General features: G+C 48.7%; 1 protein-coding gene and 1 long non-coding RNA gene across 2 annotated transcripts; one reads left to right on the top strand and one right to left on the bottom strand.

Moving 5' to 3' along the window:
* The first annotated feature begins 1012 nt into the window (after positions 1-1012).
* CEP68 (centrosomal protein 68) lies at positions 1013-24543 on the top strand. Its single transcript, XM_014446707.2, has 8 exons — positions 1013-1262; positions 10276-10662; positions 12449-13975; positions 15393-15515; positions 18020-18116; positions 21730-21902; positions 22970-23037; positions 24112-24543. Exons 2-7 carry the CDS (start codon positions 10318-10320, stop codon positions 22991-22993), a joined length of 2289 nt encoding a protein of 762 aa, XP_014302193.1. The 5' UTR covers positions 1013-1262; positions 10276-10317; the 3' UTR covers positions 22994-23037; positions 24112-24543.
* On the bottom strand, positions 11799-12555 carry LOC111823744. The gene is made up of 2 exons (XR_002826818.1): positions 12417-12555; positions 11799-12137 (listed from the first exon to the last, which is right to left on the bottom strand). It is a non-coding gene; the product is annotated as an uncharacterized LOC111823744 (long non-coding RNA).
* Positions 24544-24609: the final 66 nt, after the last annotated feature.

Here is a 24609-nt window from a genome sequence, read left to right as displayed (position 1 = left end):
ACAAAATCACAGAATGTCAGAGCTGAAAAGACCCTTAGAAGCCATCCACCTGATCCCCTCTTACAGATGAGGACATCATACGGGGAAGAAAATGAAACAGGCCACAGGAAAGGTACACATGGTGTGCTGCAGAGGTCCAAGGAGGGAGCGTGCACATCTGATTGAGATCAGGGTGGGCCTATGAAGGTGGTGGGATGTGACGTGGGACCAGACACACACAGCGGCGGGTCAGGACTGTGCTGGTCTTTTGCTAACTTCAGAATTACTTTCCAGCTTAGAGTCTGCTTATGTCAAATTCTACCATCTAGAAGTCCCTCGGACTTTTGAAATCTTATTCATTCAGCCTTGATCCACCCCCCATCAAGTTCCCTTCGGTTGGATTTGGTGCCCTGGTTCTCCACCTGACCTGTTCTCTCTCCAGCTGTATATTCAGAGAAGACCAAGGGTCACAAACACAAATGCCTTCAGATGTCAAGCAGGTAACAAATGTATAGGCTGGCTGTTACTTAACACATAAGTGCTGCTGTCCTTTGGGCTTAAATTCTCATTAAAAAAAACAAAACAAAAACAAACAAAACCATCTGTGGGCTAGTTTCTCTCTTGCTGTCAAAAGTTTGTGACTCCTGGGCAGGGCAAAGTCTCTAACCTCCTCGTGCTCTGCCCCCACTCCGGCAGTGCCCGGCAGCACAGTGACCCAACTCTAGCGTTTCCTGCTCGGCGGAATCCCGTTAGCGGCGCGCCGGGCATAGCAGCGCGCTCCGAGCAAAATGAATGAATAACCGAATGCAGACTGAGGGCGCGGCCTACACGCAGGGAAAGAGCGCCCGCGGCGGCATCCATCCACCCGCCGCGCCGCCAGACGCGCCCTCGCACGACCCCACGGGCACGGAACTAGCGAACGTGAGCGGCGAGCGCGGAAGGCGAGGGAGGGAAGGAGGCCGAGAACCCCCAAGAAGATCCGGCCTCCCATACGCCAATCCGTCACAAGGGGTGGGCTCTTCTCGAAGGAGCGGGCCTCCATTGGCCGATTCTCTGGACCGAGGGCTGGGATTGGCCGTGCTTCGCCCAAGGCTCCCTCCGCCCGGAGGCGGGAGGGATGCGAAGGGCGTGTCCGGCACCCGGTCCCGCCCCAAGCGTTTGGGCTCCCGCGCGGGGGCAGCGGTTTGCACCTGGACCCCAGCCGCGGGGCTGCCGTATGGGGCCGCTGGCGCCGCGGGCGCTGCCGCAGGCCTGCTGGGGGCGTCCGGAGCGGCCGAGGCGCGGTAGGTAGTGCCCGGCGCGGGCGTCGGGGATCCGCGGGTCCGGAGGCGGCGGCCCAGGCAAGTCCCCTCCCGCGCGGCCGGCCCCCTGTGCCCTGCGGGCCTCTCCGGGTCTGCGAGACCGGGCGGGCTGCCGGGCCTCGCGTCCCCCACTTGGAAGGGCACGAAGGCTTTCTGGGCGCCGGGGCGCCTCGTGCCTTCGCCTCCATTTTGCGGACGGACCGGCGGGCGCGGGTCGGGGCCAGGGGTCGGGGCGCGGAGGGGGGAGCCGGGACTGGGAAGCCTGAGCGCGGCGGGGGGTGGGGCGCGCGTGGCCCGGCGAACTCGCAGCCGCGCGGCTGCTGGGCCGCTGCCTCCCGGGAACGCACTTTCCCTCCGGGCTTCGCCCGGGATTGTGCCGCTGACCCTGCGCCCACGCCGAGGGCCCGGTGCCCCGGGGTATAAGCGACTCCGACCCAGGCTCGCAGCTCAGGGTCATTCCCGCGGGGAAGAGGACGGCGAATGATGCGCTCTGGTCGCCTGGTATGCAGCTGTCCACGGCTGCCAAGGGGAAAACGCAAGATATCTCACTCATGCCTGGAAGGGCCAGCCTTTCCAGCTGCCATCGCGGGAACAGCTGTATGCGGCCCAGGGGCGCGTTGTCCAAAGCCTGTTTCAGCCCCTTTAGGGTCGGTGTATTGTTTGTAATAAAAATGAGCGGAAACCTGCCAGAGCACATTGGACCTCCCTGGGAATTCATTGGAGGTCACTGGAGGTGGGGGGGAGGTAGTCCCAAGATAGCCAGCGTTGGTAAGTACCCCAACAGCTCCTAGATCTATGAAGAATGTTGTTAAAATGCTTGGCAGAGTGTGTGATGTTAGAAATCAAGGGTCTTGGGCTTGGTTAAAAGAAGTAGAGGTCACAACTTCTCATCCCTGTTTCTTCCGCCACTTGGATCCATCGATTCTGGGCCACTCCATACAGAAAAGAGCAAAGAACTCAGTTTCGCCTCTTTGGGAAAGCTTCTTAAAGCTCTCCCCGCTCCCCACAACTGATCGCCACTCCCTCCTGTAGGCTGCCCTCTGTTGCTGCTGTGTGGTTTCCCCAGCCCCTGGCACAGTGCTTGGGACATAGAAGTCACTCTGACTGAAGGAAGCCAAAAGAAAACAAAAAATCAGCAGCACAGCCCAAAAGTGTACAAAACGAAAACTGTACTTTCGTTACCTTGTTGGACCAATTGTTCTTACGGGGTAGGGAGACCTCCAAGTCAAATCAGACTTTAGCTCTTCCATGTTACTAACTCCAGACAAGTGATTAAACTTCTGTATGTCGCATTTTCCTCATCTGTAAAATGGGAGCTGCTCCATGGGTTCTGAGGATTAAGTAATTGACAGAAAGTGCTCAGCATAGTCCTTGGCACACAGGAAATGTTCAGGAGCTGTTAGCAGTTGTTAGGATAAAAATAAACAGATACTTGAACAGATTCACTAATACTAAATATCTGCATGGCTTTTGACCCTTTAGGACCTGTCTGCGTTTGTCCTGTGTGTTTCTTGATTTTTAAAAATCCCTTAAACCTTTTCAGATCCCACCCCAGCCTCCCTCAGTAAAAGTGCATACAGGCAAACTTTATTTTATTGTGTTGCACAGATGTTGCATTTTAGACAAATTGAAGGCAAGACCCTTCAAGCAAAAATATTATAACTCATTTTATTGCCGTTGTCTGGAACTGAACCCGCAATGTCTCAAGGTATGCCTCTATTCCATAGAAATTAACTCTTTATGCTTTTAGTCTTGCGACCCACTAGAGATTGAAGCGCCAAATAACATTTTGGCAAGTATTATGATGGGAATGGATATGCTCAAAATGTGGCCTCCTACTCAAAATGAGCAGAGGAGTAAAAGGGGTCCTGGTGTGGTTGACAGAAAATCTTTAGGATGGTTGGTTAGTTCAGCCAGAGAGAGGCAGAGCCCGGGGTCGCTTCTCTCCTTACAACAAATCTCTTCTCATGAAGAAACTGGTTCCTGTCTTGAAAGTTGTTCGTAAACGTGAAAAGTGGAAGAAATCTTCCTGTTGGTTCTAGACCTGGTTGCCAGACCTAGAGGTTGCAGATGTAACCCCTCGGGGAGATTGCCTCACTTCCAGGTTTTCCTGTACCACTTTCTGGCTGCAGGAAACAGGCTAAGTTATACATTTCCTTCCAGCTGTAGGTTCCCTTTGCACACCAGTTTCTCTTAAATTATTTGGAGTTTCCAAAACAAAACCACTACTTGTAACTGTCACAGGAGAATTCTGATTTCTGATTCTGCTTTTACTGAAGCCACAGAGAATCTTGAATCCTTTCTAGGGAATGCTGTTCTTTCTGGGGACTCCCATCCAGCCGTGACATTCTGTAATTAGCCATTAAAAACCTGTCACAAGATGTGAGCTTTTTCTAGTGTCCTATTGGAAGGACGTTAAGGACAGGGCCATCAGTTTTCTTCTGTGTGCCCGGCAGAAGATAGGCACTCAGTGAATGTGCATAAAGCCATTATAGTTCTGCTTCACAGTGCAGACATGGGCTTTCCAACCTGGCGGTTCTGAAACATGGTGCTTACCAGTCCTCTGGACCTCTTGCTCATGTGCAGATTCTGATTCCAGGTGTAGGGGGTGGGTCCTGAGAATCTATATTTCCAGCAAGCTCTACAGTGATGTAGATGCTGCTGGTCCGTGAACTTACATACACACTTTGAATAGAAAGGTACTAACAAAAGTATCTGCATTTGCGTTTTAGAAGTACTGATAAACAGGTTTTGTTTTCTTATGGTATTGGGATGAAGTCGGGTTTAGGAGCTTTCCCCCCGTTATTCTGTGTTGTTGTTTTTTTGTTTTTTATTTAATATATTTTATTGATTTTTTTTACAGAGAGGAAGGAAGAGGAATAGAGAGTTAGAAATATCGATGAGAGAGAAACACCGATCAGCTGCCTCTTGCACACCTCCTACTGGGGATATGCCTGCAACCAAGGTACATGCCCTTGACTGGAATCGAACCTGGGACCTTTCAGTCCACAGGCCGACGCTCTATCCACTGAGCCAAACTGGTCAGGGCGGTTATTCTGTTTTTTTAACAGTTCCTCTTATTTTGTTCCAAAAAAATGATTTGAGGAATCTCTCCAGGATACTTTCAGTGTAACAGGATTTTTAATGAAAGTAATTGAGACAGAGGGTAAAAGAAGAGAGAAGTGAGGGGTAAGATCAGTACAAAAAATGACTGCCTCTTTGTCCTATATATTTTGCTGGTGTGGGACTACAGATCTGGTCCTGAGCTTCTTAGCAGCCAAAGCAAAGAGGAAATATTTTTTAAAAATCCGTTTTGCCATTAACTATAAAAATCAACTGGCTGCTCAGTGAAACAGCTGTTTCTCTTACTGAGACCAGAGAATTCTTGTCTCCTGGGTTCTCTAATAGGAACCTTTGGTTTTGGTACTTGAGTAACATTCTTCATAGCCTCTCTTGAGAAATTCAGCAAGATTCTTATCCGTCTTCATATGTGTAGCCTGATGGGCTCACAGCAAACTGTCAGCACAGTAAAAGCAGTGGCTTGTGGAACTGGTCCAGGGCCAGCTTCCTGGGACAGTAGGAGCAGTTTTTTGTTCCAGGGAAGCTGTTTTTCTGCCTTGCTCTTGGTGGGAATAGAGGGTACAGTTGATTGACATGTTCAGTCCTCATCATCCTCGCACTTTGAGCTTCGTTGGACGGGAACAGTCTGCTGACTGCTAAGGAGAGCTTGGGGTTTAGGGGAGAGGTGGCTAGGAGCTCAGTCCTCAGTTCCTTGTAGATGTGGCAGTTGTGTCTCTAAAGGTCACCCAAAGACCTCTCAGGACAAGTTAGAAGATTGGCCTGCTGTGAGGCTGTCTGGTGGTCCCAGTCAGTCAGCCAGCTGGTGAGTGAGTGAGTAAGTGGGTGAGTGAGAGAGAAAGGGGGGTTGGAGAGCATTCTGGCAACAGCCTTCCCACCACATTGATCTAGAACAGTGGTTCTCAACCTTCCTAATGCCACGACCCTTTAATACAGTTCCTCATGTTGTGGTGACCCCCAATTTCATTGTTACAAATTGAGCATAATTAAAGCATAGTGATTAATCACAAAAACAATATGTAATTATGTATGTGTTTTCTGATGGTCTTAGGCGACCCCTATGAAAGGGTCGTTCGACCCCCAAAGGGGTCGTGACCCACAGGTTGAGAACCGCTGATCTGGAAGGACCCAGTGGCTCCTCCTAGGGCCCAGAGGACCCTTTCTTTCACTAAGCAAAGGCGGGGAAGCAGCCCTGGGGGGAGAAGGGGCTGCTGGTACCCGAGGATCCTGAGGATGGCATCAGCCCATTGGAGTCATATCTCCCCCTCTGCAGTTTAAGCCTGGTCTTCCTTTTCACTTTGCTTTACTTCCACCTGCAAAGGAGGGGACCCAGCACTCATGGTGACCTGCCTTACAGGGAAAACGGGACCAGTGTGGAGGACGAAGGGGCTTCAGGGCTTCTACAGCCAGGGAAGGAGCAGGTGGGACGGCAATTGCTCTTGGCCATTGGCCTCCCATTCTCAAACCTCTAGCCACAGTGTCGCTGGCATCCACCCTGCTCTGAGGCAGGCCTGGGCCTCTTGTGACTGCCCCTTTTGTTGGCCTCCTCCACATATGTCTTTACCCCCTTTCCTGCTGCCTCCCACATATAGATGAGCTTCTGCCTTTAAGCTCCTTTTTCCTATTAATCTAGTTCCCAGAAGCCTTCCAACAACCTACAGCACTGGGTTCTACCCTTCCCCTCCTCCTTTCCTTGTGGGCAGTTTCATGTTCTGTGAGAAAGAGCAGTACTGAGAGCCTCTTTGTCTGGTTCTCTGGTCAGATTCTGCCCCCGTGTGTGCATGGCACTTGCCACTATACCTGTGGCCTCCTGTGAAAACAACAGGAGTGTTGGGGTTTTGGCCCCTGACCTGGTAAGGGCTTGCTATGTCAAGAAACACCTTGCCCTTGCTGGTACAGGTGGCTGTCTGCACGCTCAGGTTCAAAGACGGCCCTTCCAAGAAAAAGTTGGTATAAATCAGATTGTTTCAAAGGGAGCTCATGATTTAAAGAATTCTGGGAAAGTCCTTTTCTGATCAGAGGAGGATTGCTCCCTAGCTGATCATTCATATATTTGAGTGGTTTAGCGAAGAGAGGAACAGCATCCTTCCACACACACCCCACCCCCCACGCACACCCCGCCCCAGTTCACAGTTCTCCTTCCTCCATCCGGGATAGGAGCAAGTGGGATGAAGTCCTGGCAGCTGGGACAGGACTGCACAAGGGTGATGCACCAGACACCAGGAAGGGTCAGATGTCCAGGCTCATGGAGTTAGTGTTACTACATACGTGATGTGTGAGCATATTTTTACTGTAGGGTAGGAGTAAGCCAAGCCAGCCTACATCACTCCTAATTATATCTGGTAGGTCATGTGGCCTCTGCAAGTCCTGGAAACTAGTGGAGAAGTTTAACAGCAAAGTGCAGGTGGTCCCTGAATATCCTGAAGCTTGTGTGGCTTGTCTCTTGGTTTGGCAGATATGGTGTGTACAGACCATTCTCAGATGGGAGGGTTGAATTCATTGTTCATTGTCTGTGCCCTGAGGCCTCCAGTTACTCAACGCAATCTACTGGTGCTTCCATTAGGAGGCCAACTGAGGCCTCTGCCCACCACGGAGCTGCTAGCCCCCAGGAGCACTGTAAAATGTGAGCTAAGAGCAGGGAAGCCCCACGCAGAATACCAGGTTGTTTAAAGCTACTAACCAGGGACAGTGTTGGTCCAGCCCAGCAAGTCGTTTTTATCAGACTGAGCATAAGATCATTGGGTGCTTTGAAAAGGAGTAAACTGTCTCTCATTGGAAGGGTCCAAGCAGATCCCACACCTCCACTCTCAAACCCAGGTGGTCAGAAAGGATGATGTGTAAAATCTAGAATCTGTAAATGAGGACTGGACCTTCGTGCAGTATTACAGATGCCCACCTGGCAAGTGCAGACAGGGTCAAGCCCTAGAAATCGAAAACTGGGCATTTGCTAGGCCACTGTTTTCTTCAACATGATCGATGTTTTTTAAATGGTCTGCCTTCAGCAGTCATTACTTCAAGGAGTTTTCCCTCATTATCTCTACCCAGGTGACTTCTCCCTTCTCTTTGTATTCTGTAGCATCTTATGTACAATTTGGAATGAACTCTCATGGGCTTCTTTTTATTCTTTTACATGTATCTGTGTGATTCTCATAATAAACTTGTGTAGCACAGGAGGGAAAGAATTTGTCAGATTAATAAATGAGATTATGAAGAAACTGCTTATCCAGATGAGAAAATAACCCCCTGTAATCTCTCTTTTCAGAAGTACCATTTCCATGAAAGTCTTTAAATTTCAGACCTCCTTACTGGTTGCTAAAAGGCCTCTGGCGACACTGTTAACCTAGCTCAGGTTTGTGTGTATACTTGGAAGTTCCCTAGAGGTGTCTCCTGAATAGCTTATAATTCTAAATCACAACCCCCCCAGGGATAAATGGACACTTTATTTTGGAATCCAGACAAGACAAAAAACAAAACATCAAAACAAAGACAGAGATCATTCGTTTGCACCCGTCTCTTGCCCAGCATCCTCTTAATCCAGCCCCATTTTAAAACCACACCCTTTAGTGGAGTGGGGACTGTCAGGGCGTGAAAGGGAGATTAGCTGCCACCTATCAGGGCCCAGCAGCAGCCAGTAGGGAGTTTAGGAATGGAGTTTAGGAATGGAGCGAGAAGTAGAAGCTAGGGGCTAGGGGCTAGGGGCCAGGTTCAGCCATCACCCTGATTTTTCCTGCTCATGGGCTCAGTTTATCGCCATCATTGTGAGAACAGTTTGCCTGTAAACGTCTTCATGTGCAGTTTCTTAAATAGCCACAAGGTGAGGATGTGGCTCCATGAAAGTCTATCTCGGCAGGACTTGGTCACTGTCCCTGGATCAGTCTCTTCGCTCTTCTACTTTGTGTGCCTCTGCTTTGTGACTTGTTCCCTCGTTGGTTCATAAAGAGCTTAGGTTCTGGAGTCCCACAGTTCTAGCGTGGAATCTCTCTCAGCCTTGGTTTCCCCGTCTGAGAATAAAAGGACCTGCCTCCCAGGGGAAACTGGCACCCTCACATGCTGCTGGTGGGAGTGTAAATTGATGCCATCCCATAGAGGGCACTTGGCAGCGTATGCCAGGGGTACAAATGCAGGGATCGTTGGCCTCAGCAGTTCTACTTCTGGCTATTTATGCTGTGGGGGTGCTAGCATGCATGCCAGTGATGTGTGTTCGTGCATTCACCGCAGCAGTTTGTAATAGCGAAAAACTGGAAATAACCCAAATGTCCACTAGTAGACTGGTGAAATTAACTAGTGTGCAGTCTTACAATGGACTGTAGTACTGGGCAGTGATACAAAGAACAAGGAAGCTCTGTAAGGCTAAGGAATGATCGCTAAGAGATTTTGTTCGAAAGAAGAGAAAAGCATGTCCCATACATTTCGCTATTTTTATGTCAAAAACAGAACAGAAGGATGAAATAGATTTTTGTGTTTGCTGCATATGTATCAGATGAGAGACATACATACAATTAATGAGACTGTTTGCCTGTTGTTTTTTTGTGTGTGGCATTATCTAATAGTAAATATTTTGCTTGATTTATATGAAAAATAGGTTGCTTTTTCTCCTTCTCTTGGACTTTGTTCCTTGTAACTTGTTACACTGATTCTGTCACACATACAGCCCCCTTGACCATGGTGGCATTAGCTGACACCGTGCCAGGCATTGTCGTGGTGCCCTGCATGCACTGGCTCCTTTTAGGGAGGAATAGGGACAAGAGCGGAGGGATACATTTTATTTTTCAGCCATATATTGAAATTGTCCAAAAAAATAGTTTTCCTGATTAGTTTATCCACATGTGGTTGTGAGAAGTAAACGGGGGTACATGTGAAGTGTGTGCTCCGCCCTAGGGTGGCCTCTGAAGTGGCTCGGAGCCTCAGTGCCAGGCAGGCAGGGCAGGACCTCCTGTATGGATGGTCTCGGGATAGCTGTCCTCACATAGTTGTGTTTCCTGGTGTGTGAGCTGAGCAGGGTAAGCCCACATCCACAGCTTCCTCCACTTTCTCAGACTTCCCACCTGCTTGCCATCACTCACCTCCTGGTCTCTGAGGGAACAAGGCTATTTGTGTCCAAGTTTTGGCTTTGGGGTTGGCCCACTGTACTTCAGGCAGCTGCTGAAATCCTGGGTGCTCGAGGGTCCCTTGTTCCCCTTCCAAGTCCTCCCATAGTTGTGCTCCCAGCAGCAGCCTACACACAGTCTGAGGGGGTCTCCTTCTGTTCCCAAAGCTCTTACAGCAACAGACCTATTTTCAGATCCGCCTCCTATGTGTTGCTTCTTCCCTCCTTGCCTGCTGCCTTGTGTATCTCTCTCTTCTCAACCTGCCCCACAACCTGGGGCATAGTTTCTGTGCTTTGAGAGGGTCCTGCCTTCTCTGCAGGGCAGAGTGGGCACTGCGAGAGCACCCTGGGTTCAGCCGAGGCCTGGGCGTGCCCTGACTTGATCTGCAGAGCAGAGCAGTCAGTGCCAAGCCAGAGCCACCTGCTGACAGGGGCGTTTCGACAACAGATCCGCAGCTGGGCTGGCACAGGCCAGGCCTCTTACCCAGTGGGGCTGGGCTGAAGGGACAGGGACGAAAAGGTGACTTTAGTGAGGACTAAGCCTTGCCTCTGATTTGGGCCTGCATTTACCCTCCTGGGACCTATTGCTGGGGTTGGCACAGGCCACATAAAAGCAGAGGACAAAATGTTGTGTTCCTGCCTTCCCTTCGGAAGGGTTTGGGGCCAAGGAAACGCTGGTCTTGGGCCTCTGTTCTTCTCTAAGGAAGTAGCCATCATTTGTTTGTTTTCCTTTGGCCAAAAATAAAAAGTTTTTCTTAATAATTAAAAAGCAAGGTTGCCTTACACAGATGTAGAGAATTTATCTTTTTGTCTCCCTTTCCCACTTTATAGGCAGCTGAAGGCTTCAGAGAACCCGGACCTAGGGACGCATCAATGGCCCTGGGAGAAGAAAAGGCAGAGGTGGAGGCGTCCCTGGACACAAAGGCCCCGTCCTGTGGGCGGTGGAGCTGCAGAGAGCAGGAGGCGGACACCCCGGGGTCTGTGAGTGGGGAGCAGCCACCACGCCTGGAAGCTGAGGGAGGGCCTGCCTCCCCTGTGTGGGGGACAGAGGGCCTACCTGCCCCTCTCTGCTGCCCCTCTGGAGCCTGCCAGTCACAGGCCAGCAACACCAGCAGGGAGCCAGTGGCTGGTGCATCTCAGCCTGCTCTCAGTTGCCTGCTTCCTCCTGCCGGTGTGGGGACAGATCTGCATTCTGTGGGAAGCCAGGTAGCTACTAAGGTCAGTGGCACTGTAGATTTGCCTAATGCTGTCTTTTGGGGGTGCGTGCCAGCATTTGTCACCATTTTACATGCTTTCCCAGTCCCTGTACAAGATGGGGCATTGGGGGAGCCTGGGGGAGGTGATTTCTGTTTTACAGGTTCATCTGGAGAATTGGGCCTTGAGGCCAGCAGGGGGCTCTGTCCACAGCATCCCCTGTTCCTTAAGAGACTAGTGACCCAGAGGGGTGGGCCAGGAATGCTCTCAATGGGGGAGCCCTGTCCTGTTTCTGACTTGGTGATCCGAAGGCCTTGGGGGCCCTGAGGAGACTTGAGGAAGGAGGGCCCAGGGCTGTGGTCTCCTGAGGGCTTTAAGACTGTATGTCCTTGGAACTCAGGAAACCTCACAAAGCTGCCCTGTGGTGGGCAGCACTGTTGCTGGGCAAGGAAAATTTCTTGGGCCTCCCTGAGTGCAGGGCAGTCTTGCCTAGTGGGATTCACATGGAGAAGGAGTCCTGCCTGCCTCTGTGACCGCGGGCAAATCACTGAATCTTTCAGGCCCTCCGTATAATTGGAAGGTGACCTGTGTGACCTATCCCTCCCAGCTCTGACATCCTATTATGCTCTGCTTGCCAAGCCCTTTCATGGGAATGACTTTGATCTCTTCAGTGTCATTGTGGCCTTGGCTGTTGCATGCTGCCCCTATGGAGTCCCATCCTGCGAGGAGCCTCTGAGCGTGACTGTGGGAGAAAACAAGCTGGGCCCACCTGCCTGGGAGCCAGGGGGGTGGGAGGCTCAGGGAACCTGTGAGTCAGAGACTCAGTGAGGCAGGAAATACCAGTAAGCCAATTGGGCGGTTTCATGATGTGAGTCTGTTGCTTATTGTAACTCCTATTGTGTTGAGCTCTCACCCTGTGCTTTTCACACACGAGCTCATGTAATCCTCATGTCCTGAGGAAGTGGTGCTATTACTATCCCCAATTTATAGGTGTGGGAAGCAAGGCTCAAAGTTATACATCTGGAAGGTGGCAGTTAGGGATTAGCACCAGGTCTATCTGTTCCAAAGCCCATGGCTGTAACTACTATGCTGTTGGCCTCCCTCAGGGCAAGTTCTTCATCAAGCAGATAAAAATTTCAGAGTAAAGAGGCTGAGACGAATGATCATTTTGCCATTATTTATTACCACTGGCATATGAGCTGAGCTGAGTGGGTTTGGATGTGTCTCCTGTCAGTGACAGAATGATTGAGGCTTCATCTATCCTCTTCTGAAAGGCTAGGCAATGTGTTCCAGCTTCTGCATGCCAAAGCGCTCGGAGTTCTCACAGGCAGGGTGTCTGGAGGAAGAACTCTTGAAAGGGCTGAGGGTAGGATCAGCTTGGGGAAGAGTCTCATGCTGCCACTAGCAGCACTCTGATTCTTGCGTCGGGTAGCAGACTCATGTCAAGACCTCTCCTGAATGTCACCTGGGCTCCCCAAAGAAAACTCCCGATTTATCATCTAAGAAAGAAATGTAGCCCAGCTGGCATGGTTCAGTGGTTGAGCATCAATCCAGGAACCTGGAGGTCGTAGGTTCAATTCCTGGTCAGGGCACATGCCTGGGTTGCGGGCTCAATCTCCAGTAGGGATGTGCAGGAGGCAGCCAATCAGTGATGTTCTTCTCTCATTCATGTTTCTATCTCTCTAACCCTCTCTCTCTCAATAAAATATATATATTTTTAAAAAGAAATAAGTAAAACTATGATACATCTATGTTTAAAAAAAAGAAATGTAGCTTACTTACCACTTTTTCTTCCCTCTTCTCATTGCAGATGGAGGACACCAGGCTTTCTGCCTCAGAGGAGCTACCTCAGGCTACAACCGTTCCCAGAGCCACAGCCCTTTGCTCAGGACATGATGCTGATACCGAAGATGACCCATCCCCCCTGGAGTCACCGCGGGTGCTGGCCCTCAGCCAACAGCCTCACATCTCAGGTTTCCCTTTCTCGTCAAAGTGGAGGTCCACGGTGAGCCCAGGTGCCACTGCTCCTCCGTTTCCCAGCTGCAGAGTGTCTGCCTCATCCCCTGGCAGCAGTTCCCAAGGACACCAAGAGAAGGAGGAGCCTCAGAGTTGCTCCCTTGCCAAGGTCTCTTCCCTGGAGCTGGTTGGCCCCCAGTCGGCCCCCTCCATGGTGGGACCAGGGCCTCAGCTCCAGTGGTCTCCACAGCCTGTGTCCTCTGGGGGTGATGGTCCTGGGCTGCGCAGGAGGCATCTATCCTTCCAAGCCGAGTACTGGGCCTGCGTGCTGCCAGATTCCCTGCCGCCTTCCCCTGACCGCCGCTCCCCCCTGTGGAACCCAAATAAAGAGTATGAAGACCTGCTGGACTATACTTACCCACTTAGGCCCAGGCCTCGGCTCCCAAGGCATCTGGAAAGCCGCGTGCTGGCTGATCCTGTCCTGCAGGACTCAGGTGTAGACCTAGATAGCTTTTCTGTCTCCCCAGCAAGCACTCTAAAGTCACCCACTAATGTCTCCCGCAGTTGCCCACCAGCGGATGCCAGTGCCCTGCCATTCTCTGGGCCCAGAGAACCAAGCTTTAGACGGTGGCACTCTGGAGTACCCCAGGAGCAGGGCAGCGTGGGGCTGGCATCTTGTAGCCAGCTCACATCTACTCCCAGAGCCGCAGGCAGCAAGGATACTACTTGGGAAAGGAGAGACCCAGCCCTGAGGGGTATGAAGGACTGGCGGACCGCGGGCAAGCACCTCGAGGTGGGCCCTCCCCAACTGAGGACATGGGACAGAGGATGGCCCTCATCCGGGCCAGAAAGAGAGAAGGGGGCTGGCCAAGGTGTCCAGCGCCCTGCCTGCATGGAGTCTGGATGGAAACCAGAAGAGGACTTAGAAAGTGATGACGAGTATCTTGCCCTGCCCACTCGGCTGACACAGGTTTCTAGCTTGGTTTCATATCTAGGTTCTGTTCCCACTTTGGTGACCCTGCCCACCAGAGCTGCTGAAGGGCAGAGCTCCCTGGATGTGTCGAACAGTGATGGGCCCACTTCCTTCCCATCGGATTCCAGCCAAAGCCAGCTTCCCTCTGGGGCTGTCCCCAGAGGGCCTGGGGGACTTGAGGAGCAGAACCACTGTTTGCTCCGCTCCTTTCTCCATGCAAGGGACTCTGCAGGGGACGGCAGTCTGGTGAGCAGCCAGGCACTGGGGGTCTCCTGTGGACCTCTGAGAACACGCTCCTCCTTCCCAGTTATTTTGGACCAGCAGACATTCTTGGACCCAGACCTCAAAGGGCAGCCTCCCAGGAGAGGAAGAGAGCAGGGAAAAGAATCACTCATGCACTGTGTGAAGGTAAACTCAACATTAAGAGGCTTGTGTAAAGGTGTCTCATTTCTTCCCCCTGCCCACTGATTTAATAACAAAACTTAGAAACACTGAGCACACTTCATGTGCCAGGCACTGTACTGTACCTTATCCTATTTAATCCTCACAACTCGCTACCCAATAAGGACTGTTGTTCTCACTTCACAGAGAAAATGGCAGCAAAGGGTTAGGCAACCTGCCCACTTACAGTTAGCAAGGGCTGGAGCCTGAGATCTTGACTACTACCCCAAGCTGCTTCCCAAAGCTCTTGACCTTGAAGATCAAGAGGTACTCTGCACAAGTAAGTGCTCTCTTGACTGCAGGCCTTCTCAGAGCTTCAACTTAATAAAGTGGTGTAACTGCAGAGTTAGGGGCTATTAGATGTACCGTTTCCTCAACTGCTTGGCCACTGAACCTCTCATGGACCAACCAAGAATGTCTGGATATAATGACTATTACAGGGAACAAGGTTGTTAGCTGATCTGAATTTGAATCATGGCACTGCTGTCTTAGGAATTCAGCTCAATCTCTTGAGTTTGCTTTTCTAAAATGAGATGTGACACTTCAGGGTGTTGTGTGGATTAAATGAAATAATTCGTGTTGAGGGAGGGTGGGCCTTGCGTAGTCCTGACACAGGTATGTTCAGAAATGTGGCTCTCTGCACGCACACTGGGAGAGCCCCAGGTGAGCACGTGGACACCCCATCTGCACCACAGCAGGGTGGCCGGCCAGAGGGCCGTGTACCCATGAGATGGTTCCTAGCACTGGAGGCGGGCAATAACCTGCCCAAGATGTCCCGTGCATGATTTCATCTGTACTGTAAAGCAGGTGGGAGAAATGTTAGCATGTACCCTCCTTTGTGGTAAAAGATAGAGAAATGATGAGGTAAAGTGCTTGGCTCACAGCTTCCCCAGGGCGAGTAGCTGGCAGGATTCTAGGGCCCCTACTCCCTGAGCAGTGTGGAAGCAGAATGGGCGTGCGTTGTCAGTTCTCAGCCGGACATTCAGGTGAGTCATAACCAGTCATTTATGTCCACATTTTCCCCAGGAACAGTCCGATAGTTAGTGGTGCTGAGCTAGGAACTGGTTTCTGTGGCAGGCATACCTCTTCTGTGCTGTGTCCCATCCCTGCCCTCACCCCTGCTCTGTTCGCATGCAGGGCTGGCTTTTCTGAGTCTGTCATTTTTGTGTCATATCAGGCTGAGGGGAGACAGAACCAAGGTGGGCTGTTCTGTTGCCCTGGCAGAGGTCTGGAGTCATGGGATGCGGACAGGCAGGGGAGGACAAGAGACCAAAGCCTCAAGTGAAGGAATGCTCTGGACCGGTGCACAGTCCATCGGAATCCCCTGGATATTTTTAGCCTTTTGAAAATGTAAACAGCATGTGTCTTTTATTTGTCTACACAGACATTTTGCTGTCAGCTAGACGAGCTGATCCACTGGCTGTATAACATAGCAGATGTTACCGACCACTTGACTCCACCCAAGTCCAGCCTTACAAGTCTCAAGTCTTCTCTGCAGCTTTACCGGGTAATACTCATGAGAGGGGGCTAAGTCATTTGATTACAAAGTAAAAGCTTAAATAGCATGTTGTGGCTCAGTTGACTTTTACCTGAAAACGAATCATAGGTCCTTTTCAAATTCTTAATGCCAAAAAACTAAAATGTATCAGTTATTTCCTAAGCCAAATAGAGAAAATACATTTATCCTCAATCAAAAATACTTAAGGGTGATTTCCAATGTAATTTTCCAAATATCTCAGGGATTGAGACGCACACATCTGTACTATTATGGAGTCTCTAGGCACATATGGCTATTTAAAATTAAAAATCCAGATTTCTCAGTTGCAATAACCACCTTCCAAGGGTTTAGTCACACATTCATCGTGGGCAGCGGTTCTCAACCTGTGGGTCGAGACCCCTTTGGCGGTCGAATGACCCTTTCACAGGGGTCGCCTAAGACCATCCTGCATATCAGATATTTACATTACGATTCATAACAGTAGCAACATTACAGTTATGAAGTAGCAACGAAAATAATTTTATGGTTGGGTCACAACATGAGGAACTGTATTTAGAGGGCCAGAAGGTTGAGAACCACTGACCCAGGGGCTGCAGTGCAGGTAGAACGTTTCCATCACCACAGAGTTCTGTTGGATAGCACTGACTGATACTTAAGTGTTTAAGCTGAAATTATACTGACTCCAGAACATATCCAGGGCATTTTGATGGTATTTATACAAAGACACAGCTCTATTTGCTTCTCAGTGTGTTTTGTTTTGGGGAGTTTTGCCTCTAAAAAAAACTGAGGTTTTTTAATTTCAAAAATCTCTGTAATGGTGGTTCTGATTACTACTTTGAGTCAAAATATTTAGGTGAGTTTGTGCCTACTGTTCTGGCATAATTATCAATAGGCTCCCCTTCATCCCCAGTGTTATACAGTTACCCTAAACATAACATTAACCTTGACTGACCTGACCATGACTTCTGGCACGTCTGGTTGGCCAAATGTTTATAACCTCTAATGAAGGAGCAGGGGTGTTTGTGGTCTCAGCCTGATGCTAGTCTAGAAAGGGTTTTGAAAGGGTTTTTCTTTGAATTTCTCCCACATTATAACCTGACCGGTTGCCTTCAGCAAAAGAGGCCGTGATTTCCTGAGCCAGGGCCACACCAGGCTGGGCTGAGCCTAGAGTTCCCACCATACCCAGGCAGGATGGAGGGCCTTTGTTTTCCAAATTGGGGCCAAGTAAAATTTAAGGGAGGAGCCTCATCTGGGTGGGCCAGCTGCTCTACCCTAGTGGGAATGCTATTGCCTGCTATGCAGAGAGTTCCTTGCCTAGAATACACTAAGCAAAGCTGAGTATGAGTCCTCCATGTGCTGGGCCCACCTCTCAGAGGCCCAAGGGCAATATCATTGTGGGGAGAGGAAATTATCCTTGTTAGACTTACCTGGGTGGCCTTTCCAGAGTGCCTCAGCCCCACCCCCATCAGAGTAGGTGCCAAGTGAAACAACTCCATTCCCTCTATTATGTCCCTCATTCTGTCCAGTGCATCAAGTTCCAGGCCAACCAGAGCAACATTCTTGCTTTGTGGGTAGAGGTGAGATCTGAGCTGGGAGTTATCCCTGCAGGTCAGTGAAGCCTAGCCCTCGTGTCATACACACAACTGTGGGACCACTCCGTCACCCGCTTCCCCATGTACGAGCTACTCTGACCCATGTTACATACCTAATATATGCATGATTATGGGTGTGTATTCAAATATTTTAACTGGACTCTATTTCACATACTTTGTCTTAATAGCAGTGGGTTTGTGACAGCACATAGACATCGAGAGTACTAAAGAATAACATAATAAGCATTATGGGCCTAGTATTAGGGCTGAACACAGGAATATAGTAAATCCAAGAGGAAAATTATAACCAGAATGTGAAACACATTCTGCACCCTATACTAAAAGTGGTCATGGCTTTGACTCTTACATCTAGGGGCTAAAGGTGCATCAAAAACAATCGATGACAAGGAGTGGTACCTGTGAGGGGAAACAGATGAGCTCCTTTGGAGACTCAGCTTCCTTGATGCCTAAAGTCTACACAGAACAGGATATTAAGGGAGGATACGGGAGGCAGCAGTCCCTGTGGTCACCTTAACAGCATCTCTTGTGGCTCTTACTTGCCAGTTCCATTAGAATAGAGGACTTTTTAAGAATCCCATTGCCTGTGAATTTAAAGAAAACCTACCCTGTGAGGTGTGGCACAAGAAGGAAGCCCTGACTCCCTGTTGATAAGCCAGGCTCCAAGGGGGAAAACTCTTTTGTCAAACTTTAAGCAGAAAAAAAAAGATTGCCTCTGTATTTACCTTGGGCTCCAAAGAGGTGGTTCAGCTTCACGCTCTTTACTTGGAGAGTCCTGAAGACCAGTGGGTTTACATTCTAGGTTAGAGGGGACTCAAGCTACCCTACAAGGGATCATTTTGAATAACTTCTATAAAATGAAAGTAACGAAGCTTTTTTCTTTTCTTTCTGATATACTTTAAGCAATTTAAGAAAGACATAGATGAACACCAGTCCCTGGCGGAAAATGTCTTAGAGGAAGGGGAGATTCTTCTTCAGTGCCTGTTGGATAACACCCCAGGTGAGATGCTTGAGGCTTTGAATTTAGCCAGCCTGTCAGCAACAGTCCAGGGCTCCACACACACACTGGTAAGGAGCCAGTAGTGCCGAAGCCACTCCCACATGCACCCATTGCCTTGGATTCCCAAGACTGTCAGCCCCTCACATCGTCACTGCCCCCACAGCTGCACCATGTAGCAGGCAGTCACAGAGGAAAGCCGAGTAGAAGTCAAGTGTCAAGCTTGTAAGAGCAACACTCTTGCTTCTGCTTTCATCTTTCCTGGTGTCCGGGGTGGGAATGCTGGTTTTAATCCAGATGTCCTTGGTTTTTGGCTAGGGTGTTCACAATGGGGAGCCCTCGAGGCTTCCTCTCCTTTCCCAGCAGGCAGAACCCTCTCTGGTTATCTGCTTTCAGGAAGAATTTCTTTCAGGATTCAAAAGCAGTCAGTCTAGTCTGAGGGAATAGACTGAAGAAGTGGACAGGGGACAGGGCGGACAGTAGTACACAAACTAAGCTCAAGCCTTTTTGTAGGGTGGATTTCCAAGGTAGAAAAATGTTAAAATCACAAGAATACAGTAAAGCATGCATGGTGCAAGAATTTATGATGGTGTTACCCTTGCTGGAGGTGGATGTGATATGGAGGATGAGGTAGGAGAATGCTAGGTTAAAGCAATGAAGTGATGGGTTCCTAAAAGCAGCCCCTAGTTTCCTGAGACTCAACATCCAAGTGCTAAAAGGCCATCTATATTGTGCCTCAGATTTGGAGATGGTGTTTATGCTAGAAGCAAATAGTATAAGCAAAGCTGGGCAGGGCCTGCGGGCTTGAGAGGCATTGAGGCTGCCCTTTCCTGACCAGAAGTAGTGGGCAGGTGCATATTAAGAGGTGGTAGAGCACAGTTGCTCTCAACCTCGGCACTACCAATATTTTGGGCCACGTACTTCTTTGAAAGTGGTGTCCTGTGCATGCTAAGCTGTTTAGCAGTATTTCTGGCCTCTACCCATTAGATGCCAGTAGCACCCCTCTCCAGTTATGACAACCGAACGTATCTCCACAATTGCCAAATGTCCCCTGGGAAGAAAAATCACCAGGGTTGAGAACTGAAGGAGCCATGGAGACACTGCAGGGATTTCCAAGGGGTAGTGCTTATCCAGTGACTTATATAAGACCTCTGTAATCCCCAGCCCTTGGGAAGCCGTTGTTTTGGCTCTTCTGGTATTCTCTTGCACTAGGGTTTTTTTGGTTTTGATTGGGGCAGAAGTTCAGTATGCCAAGCTCCTTTGCTACCTGTAATCACACCAGCACTTTACTGAACACTGTGTGCCAGACACTGCTGAAGCAGTTCACTTTTTTCCCCACTTAATCACAGCCCTGTGAGATGGATACTATTATTACTGTCATCCCAGTGGAGTGATGAATTTGCCTTGGTCACACAAGGAATGGCAGCCTGGCTCCAGCCCTTATATGCTGGCTCCTATGCTGCTGTCAGTGTCTGGAGGTGCAGGCAGGGGCCTGAGCAGGAAGGGAAGGAGCTCAATACCAGGAAACTCTTCCCAGAGCCCACATGTAACAATGGGCCTCTTAAAGGCGACAAGTTCTTTGACCTTCATTTAAAAAACAATTCAGAAAACTTCTCAGTGCTTAATTTGTAATAAAAATATCCCACTTTGCCTTTCTCTCAAAGGAGTCTAGAGTGTTTTACTGTCAAAATAAGAGGCTTTGGGGATTTCTGTAGTTTTCAGGCTCTGTGTATCCAGTCTCTTTCAGATTGACACACTGCCCCTCCCCGTCCTGTTTGGCACACCAGGAACCTGATTGCTTTGTGGAAATCACAATTTCTCCTTGATGTTCACAGGGTTTTTCCAGCTAGGTGTACTCCAGAGCAGTGGTCGCCAACCGGGTGGTCCACAGACCACTGGTGGTCCATGAGGTCTGAAAGGTTGGTGATCGCTGCTCCAGGGCACACGGTAAGAGTCCAAGCACAGACACTGCTCCCCAGCCTCTGCCACAGCATAACCTTGGGGATGAGAAGCCAGATGAACTCCCCCCAAAATGTCCCGATCTCAGCCTCCTGCCAAAGGCCTCTCCACAGAAATCTGGCAGGTTTTCATTCCAGTCCTGTCTCAACAAACTACTCATTATACTGGATCAAATGGCTGGAACCTATTGGCCTCAAGCTGAACCACGTCTCTATAAAATCTATAATAATAAAAGTGTAATATGCTAATTAGACTGGATGTCCTTCCGGACAAAGCTGGGGCTGCAAGGGAAGCCGGGGTCCCGGGTGCCAGAGGGAAGCTGGTGCCGGCAGCCGGGGGAAGGAAGGCCTACTCTTGCACGAATTTCATGCATCGGGCTCTAGTTAAAACATAAGATCTCACTGGGAATATTTCATTCCTATTCCCAGCTTTCCTTTTACTTGACTCCAACCAAACTAACATTCTAAAATAGAAGTTCAAAAATATCTAAGTCCCCTGAACTCCACTGACAGCACACAGGAGACTGGGCAAAGGTCTGGTGGACGTGGAGGGGAGAGCCCATCCCAGGTGCCCTCACAGGCGAGCTGTACTGTGCACCCTGGCTGCGTTCCTCTGCCAGGCCTTCCCCTCGCAGCTCTCATGAGTTGTCAGGACAGCACTTTGCCCTGATGACTGTGCACTGATGTGGCTTCCCTTGGGGCTGATCTCAACACAGCCAGCCTGCGCTTCTGCCCACCCGTCAGCATCCGGTGCAGATACAGCTTCCCCTTTCCCCCTTCCACTGCTGGCAGATGTGCAGCTGAGGCAGGAAACTAGGGAGTGTTAACACAGCTGATAAAAGCACAGGAAACTAGAGCAGGCTTTCTGTTTAACAAAGAAAATAAAGGTTTTTAAGAAAAAAACAAGCTTGTTGTATGGGATGCACTCTGAACCTAGCCCATCCCTTTCTCAAATGAACACTTTATATATCTTTTTATTGATTTCAGAGATGAAGGGAGGGAAAGAGATAGAAACATCAATGATGAGAGAGAATCGTTGATCGGCTGCCTCCTGCACACTCCACACTGGGGATTGAGCCTGCAACTCGGGCATGTGCCAGGACGGAATTGAACCATGACCTCCTGGTCCACAGGTCAACGCTCAACCACTGAGCCATGCCGGGCTGGCTAACCATCTTGTCTTTGCTTGATTTTAGATTTTTTTTTTTGAAATCTGTTCTAGAACTCACAAAAAGGGGTTCACAGGGATCCCCAAATGTTACCAGACTACCCATGCACATGCTAAATGATAGTCCCCCAGCCAACAGAAGCTAATAGGACCTGGTAGTAAGACCAGGAGCCCTAATACTGGCTTGTTTTTTCATTTAAGCCTTCTGCCCCACATGATCTGGGTGTGCCCTGAGTCTTATCTCTAAAAGTCGGATAATACCAGTCACCACAGAACCATGCCTGCTTTTTTATGAATTACGTAATTCCAAAGTGGAGCCAGAGAAATTCTTGTCTCACTTTAATCATAAGTTAACAGATCCACCAGTGCAATAGTATTTCTTGGTCAGTTAAGAGTAGACATTCTGAAACCATTATGTAAAAATGCTACACCCTTGTATGTTCTTTTGAAAATAACTTGCATGATTTCTTTGGTCTAATTGTTTTGTTAGTGTTAAAGGATGTCCTCAGGAGGATCTCAAAGCAGCCCAGCGAGCTGGAGAGCCACGCAGATCACCTGTATGACACAATCTTAGCCTCTGTGGACATGCTGGCTGGTTGCACCCTCATCCCTGATGACACACCAGTGGCACACAGTAGTGCTGATGTGTCTGGGATGAGCCTGGTAAGTAGAATAACCCAAGAAAACACCCCTCCTCAGACCCCAGTGCTGGATTAGGGTACAGCTCTGACATTTGCTTGTTTCTTAGAAGCTTGAGCCAAGAGCTATTAAAACAAGTAAGATGTTTCCCTGGCCGGTGTAGCTTGGTTGGTTGGAGCGTCCTCCCATACACCAAAAGATGGTGGATTCAATTCCCAGTCAGGGCACATACTCAGGTTGTAGGTTCAATCCCCAACTGAGGCACGTGCAGGAGGCAACTAACTGATGCCTCTCTGTCACGTTCTCTCTCTCCCTTCTTCTAAAAAATATCAATGGAAACATGTCCTTGGGTGAGGCTAAAAAAAATTTTTTTTTAAAATGAGATGCTAGGAGAGGAGATGCTACCATTGCCAGGAAGAAGTGGGGGGTGGACGGGGGGGTGGGGGTGAGTCTTCCTATGGGGACAAAGGCTCACTGCTGTGTTTTCCATTACTGTTTCACCCGTGCTGCCTGGTGAGGACTAGAATGCCATGCTCCCATTTCTATGGCAGTCCCTTCACCAGCACCCAAGGGCAACAGCAGCAAAACTTACCTATACCTACTTGCTCTTCTCACCAACTCATTTGATACTCTTTCTCCAAGCAACTACTGACAGCACCCAGTGCCTATAGACCCAGTTACTGGTAACTCCCCACACCTCCCTTTCCCACAAAAGGCTAGGAGGGGATAGTTGGGGGTAACATGCCTGGAAACTTAATAGTACAACTTTCTTTTGATCTCTGGAAAGGTCCAACTGAATGATAGGAGAGACGGGCTGAGGGAGTGTAGGGAGTTGGTACCCACTTTGGGACAACTGGACCATACTATCTCTGCAATTGCCTCTCCAATCAAAATGTGGTGCCTAACTCAGATTTTCCAGATTAGAACTATGACAAAATTAGGTAAAGGATACAATCCAGGTATGTCAAGAGCAGGGAGTCCATGTATTTGTATCAGAAATTGAGCAAGTCGTTTTGGTTCTAAAATGTTTGTTGTATTTCCCCCCCTCTGCAGCATTCTGCCTATAACAAATGCTTCTCTTTCTCTTTCAGGCATCTTCTCAGGCAGAGATGTAATCTGTCTCCCAAAACCTGGCTGGTGGGAAACTTTCAGGAAGAAAGTAAGAGCCATTTAACACTGATAACCAAGGGGGAAACTTAAAGCTAATGTACTAGCTTTAAAATGCCTTTCTCTTCCCTGAAATAAGGGGCTATTGAATTACTATTTTCATTTAAAATGAATACTTCCAAACTGAAGTGTTCCTTTGGTGCTTCTCAGCAAAGAGCATGAGGCTTTGCAGTCTTTTGATAAAGTAATGTTAATAGTCTTATAGGTCTTTCTTCCCTTCTGCCCAGTTAAAAAGAGCAGACAGAGCTCCTAAACTAGTCCATGCACTGAGATCATGTAAAGAAGGCTGGTATGAGAAATAAGGTACCAAATACTCAGTACTCTCAGGCATACAAGAGGACTCGAGTGATTGGTTGGTTGGTCAGGAACTTGGGTCTTTTCATAAAAATGAAGCTTAGGTTTGTAAGTCCCATTTAGAAGACTTTAGAAGAGACTTTAACTCTCTAAATTCATAGAAGATTCCTCTACAAATTAGTTAGGGGATTAGACCTTTTGTCATCTTCAGGGCTTAGGGGTCCATCTGCCTCCCTAACTAATATCTTAAAGGACAGTGTGTTGGGGACATTGGGAATTGCCATTGAGCTACAGCAAGGCTGTGGACTAATGAGCCATCTTAAGGGTACCTCGAGGAGGATGTTCCCCTCATCCTACTCTCCTGTGGAAGAGTAGTCCACGGTCAGGGAAGGGAAGGGCATGGATAGGATCATACAGCCTAGTTAGCTACAGAAACTAAGGCTGTAAATAGTGAAGGGCAAAAAGGAATTTTTTGTTGCTTAGGAGTTGACGTGTAAGTACCTTGATAGAATTAAATCTACAGATCAACCATTTAAAACATAGATTCTGTAGCTTTTAAAGCAAAGCAATCATCCATTGCCGGTAACCACAGATAATGCAAAAACAAAAATCAGTTCGTTTCTATTGGGCTATGAATTAACATGGAATGAGAAAAGCACATTTCCCCCCATGTAAGCTTAGTATTATAGTGGGCTAAGATTTAAGGAAAGGGTTCTTCATACTTAAATATATGAGATAAGCACTTAAAGATCTTTTTTCAAACTCCTTCCAGATTCTCATTTCAGGAAGGTGCTTTAAAAAGGAAGATCTTTTAAGTTTGTAAAGAATGAACAAGTCACCTTGAATCAAAAGAAGATGATGATGGAACAATTACTCTCACAAGCAAACTTCCGATACCCCTCAGAACAAAACATTTAATACCAAATTACTTTCTTTAAAGGAAATTTAGGACTTTAGTTTTGGGGGCTGAGCCACATAATCTTTAACGCCATCTCACCCACATCCATATGAACTAAAGTCCTATTATAAATGTAACTTTTTCTGCTTTAAAATTTCAGACTGCATAGTCACTGGGAAATGATACAAAATTTCAATAGTAGCTATATAAAATTCAGTATTTCAAGTGCCTGCTGCTACTGTGGTATGATTTACCATAAAGCTTAGTTTAAGGGCATGATCAGAATTAAACTATGTATGAAGATTCTGCCTGTATTATGATTCTTCATATTAATCTTGATTCCATACATAGATTTTAACAGCCTAGAACTGG

The sequence above is a fragment of the Myotis lucifugus genome, unplaced genomic scaffold (assembly GCF_000147115.1).
Source record: "Myotis lucifugus unplaced genomic scaffold, Myoluc2.0 scaffold_6, whole genome shotgun sequence".
In the NCBI taxonomy this organism is placed as follows: domain Eukaryota; kingdom Metazoa; phylum Chordata; class Mammalia; order Chiroptera; family Vespertilionidae; genus Myotis; species Myotis lucifugus.
The sequence above is the reverse complement of the archived record's forward strand: the minus strand, read 5'-3'. Positions and strand labels throughout refer to the sequence as shown.

Excerpts from the sequence above, each read along its gene's own strand:
- CEP68 (XM_014446707.2), top strand. The coding sequence starts at position 10,318 with ATGGCCCTGGGAGAAGAAAAGGCAGAGGTGGAGGCGTCCCTGGACACA. Across the intron at positions 10,663-12,448 it reads GAAGCCAGGTAGCTACTAAG|ATGGAGGACACCAGGCTTTC; the intron begins GTCAGTGGCACT and ends TTCTCATTGCAG. Across the intron at positions 21,903-22,969 it reads ATGTGTCTGGGATGAGCCTG|GCATCTTCTCAGGCAGAGAT; the intron begins GTAAGTAGAATA and ends TTTCTCTTTCAG.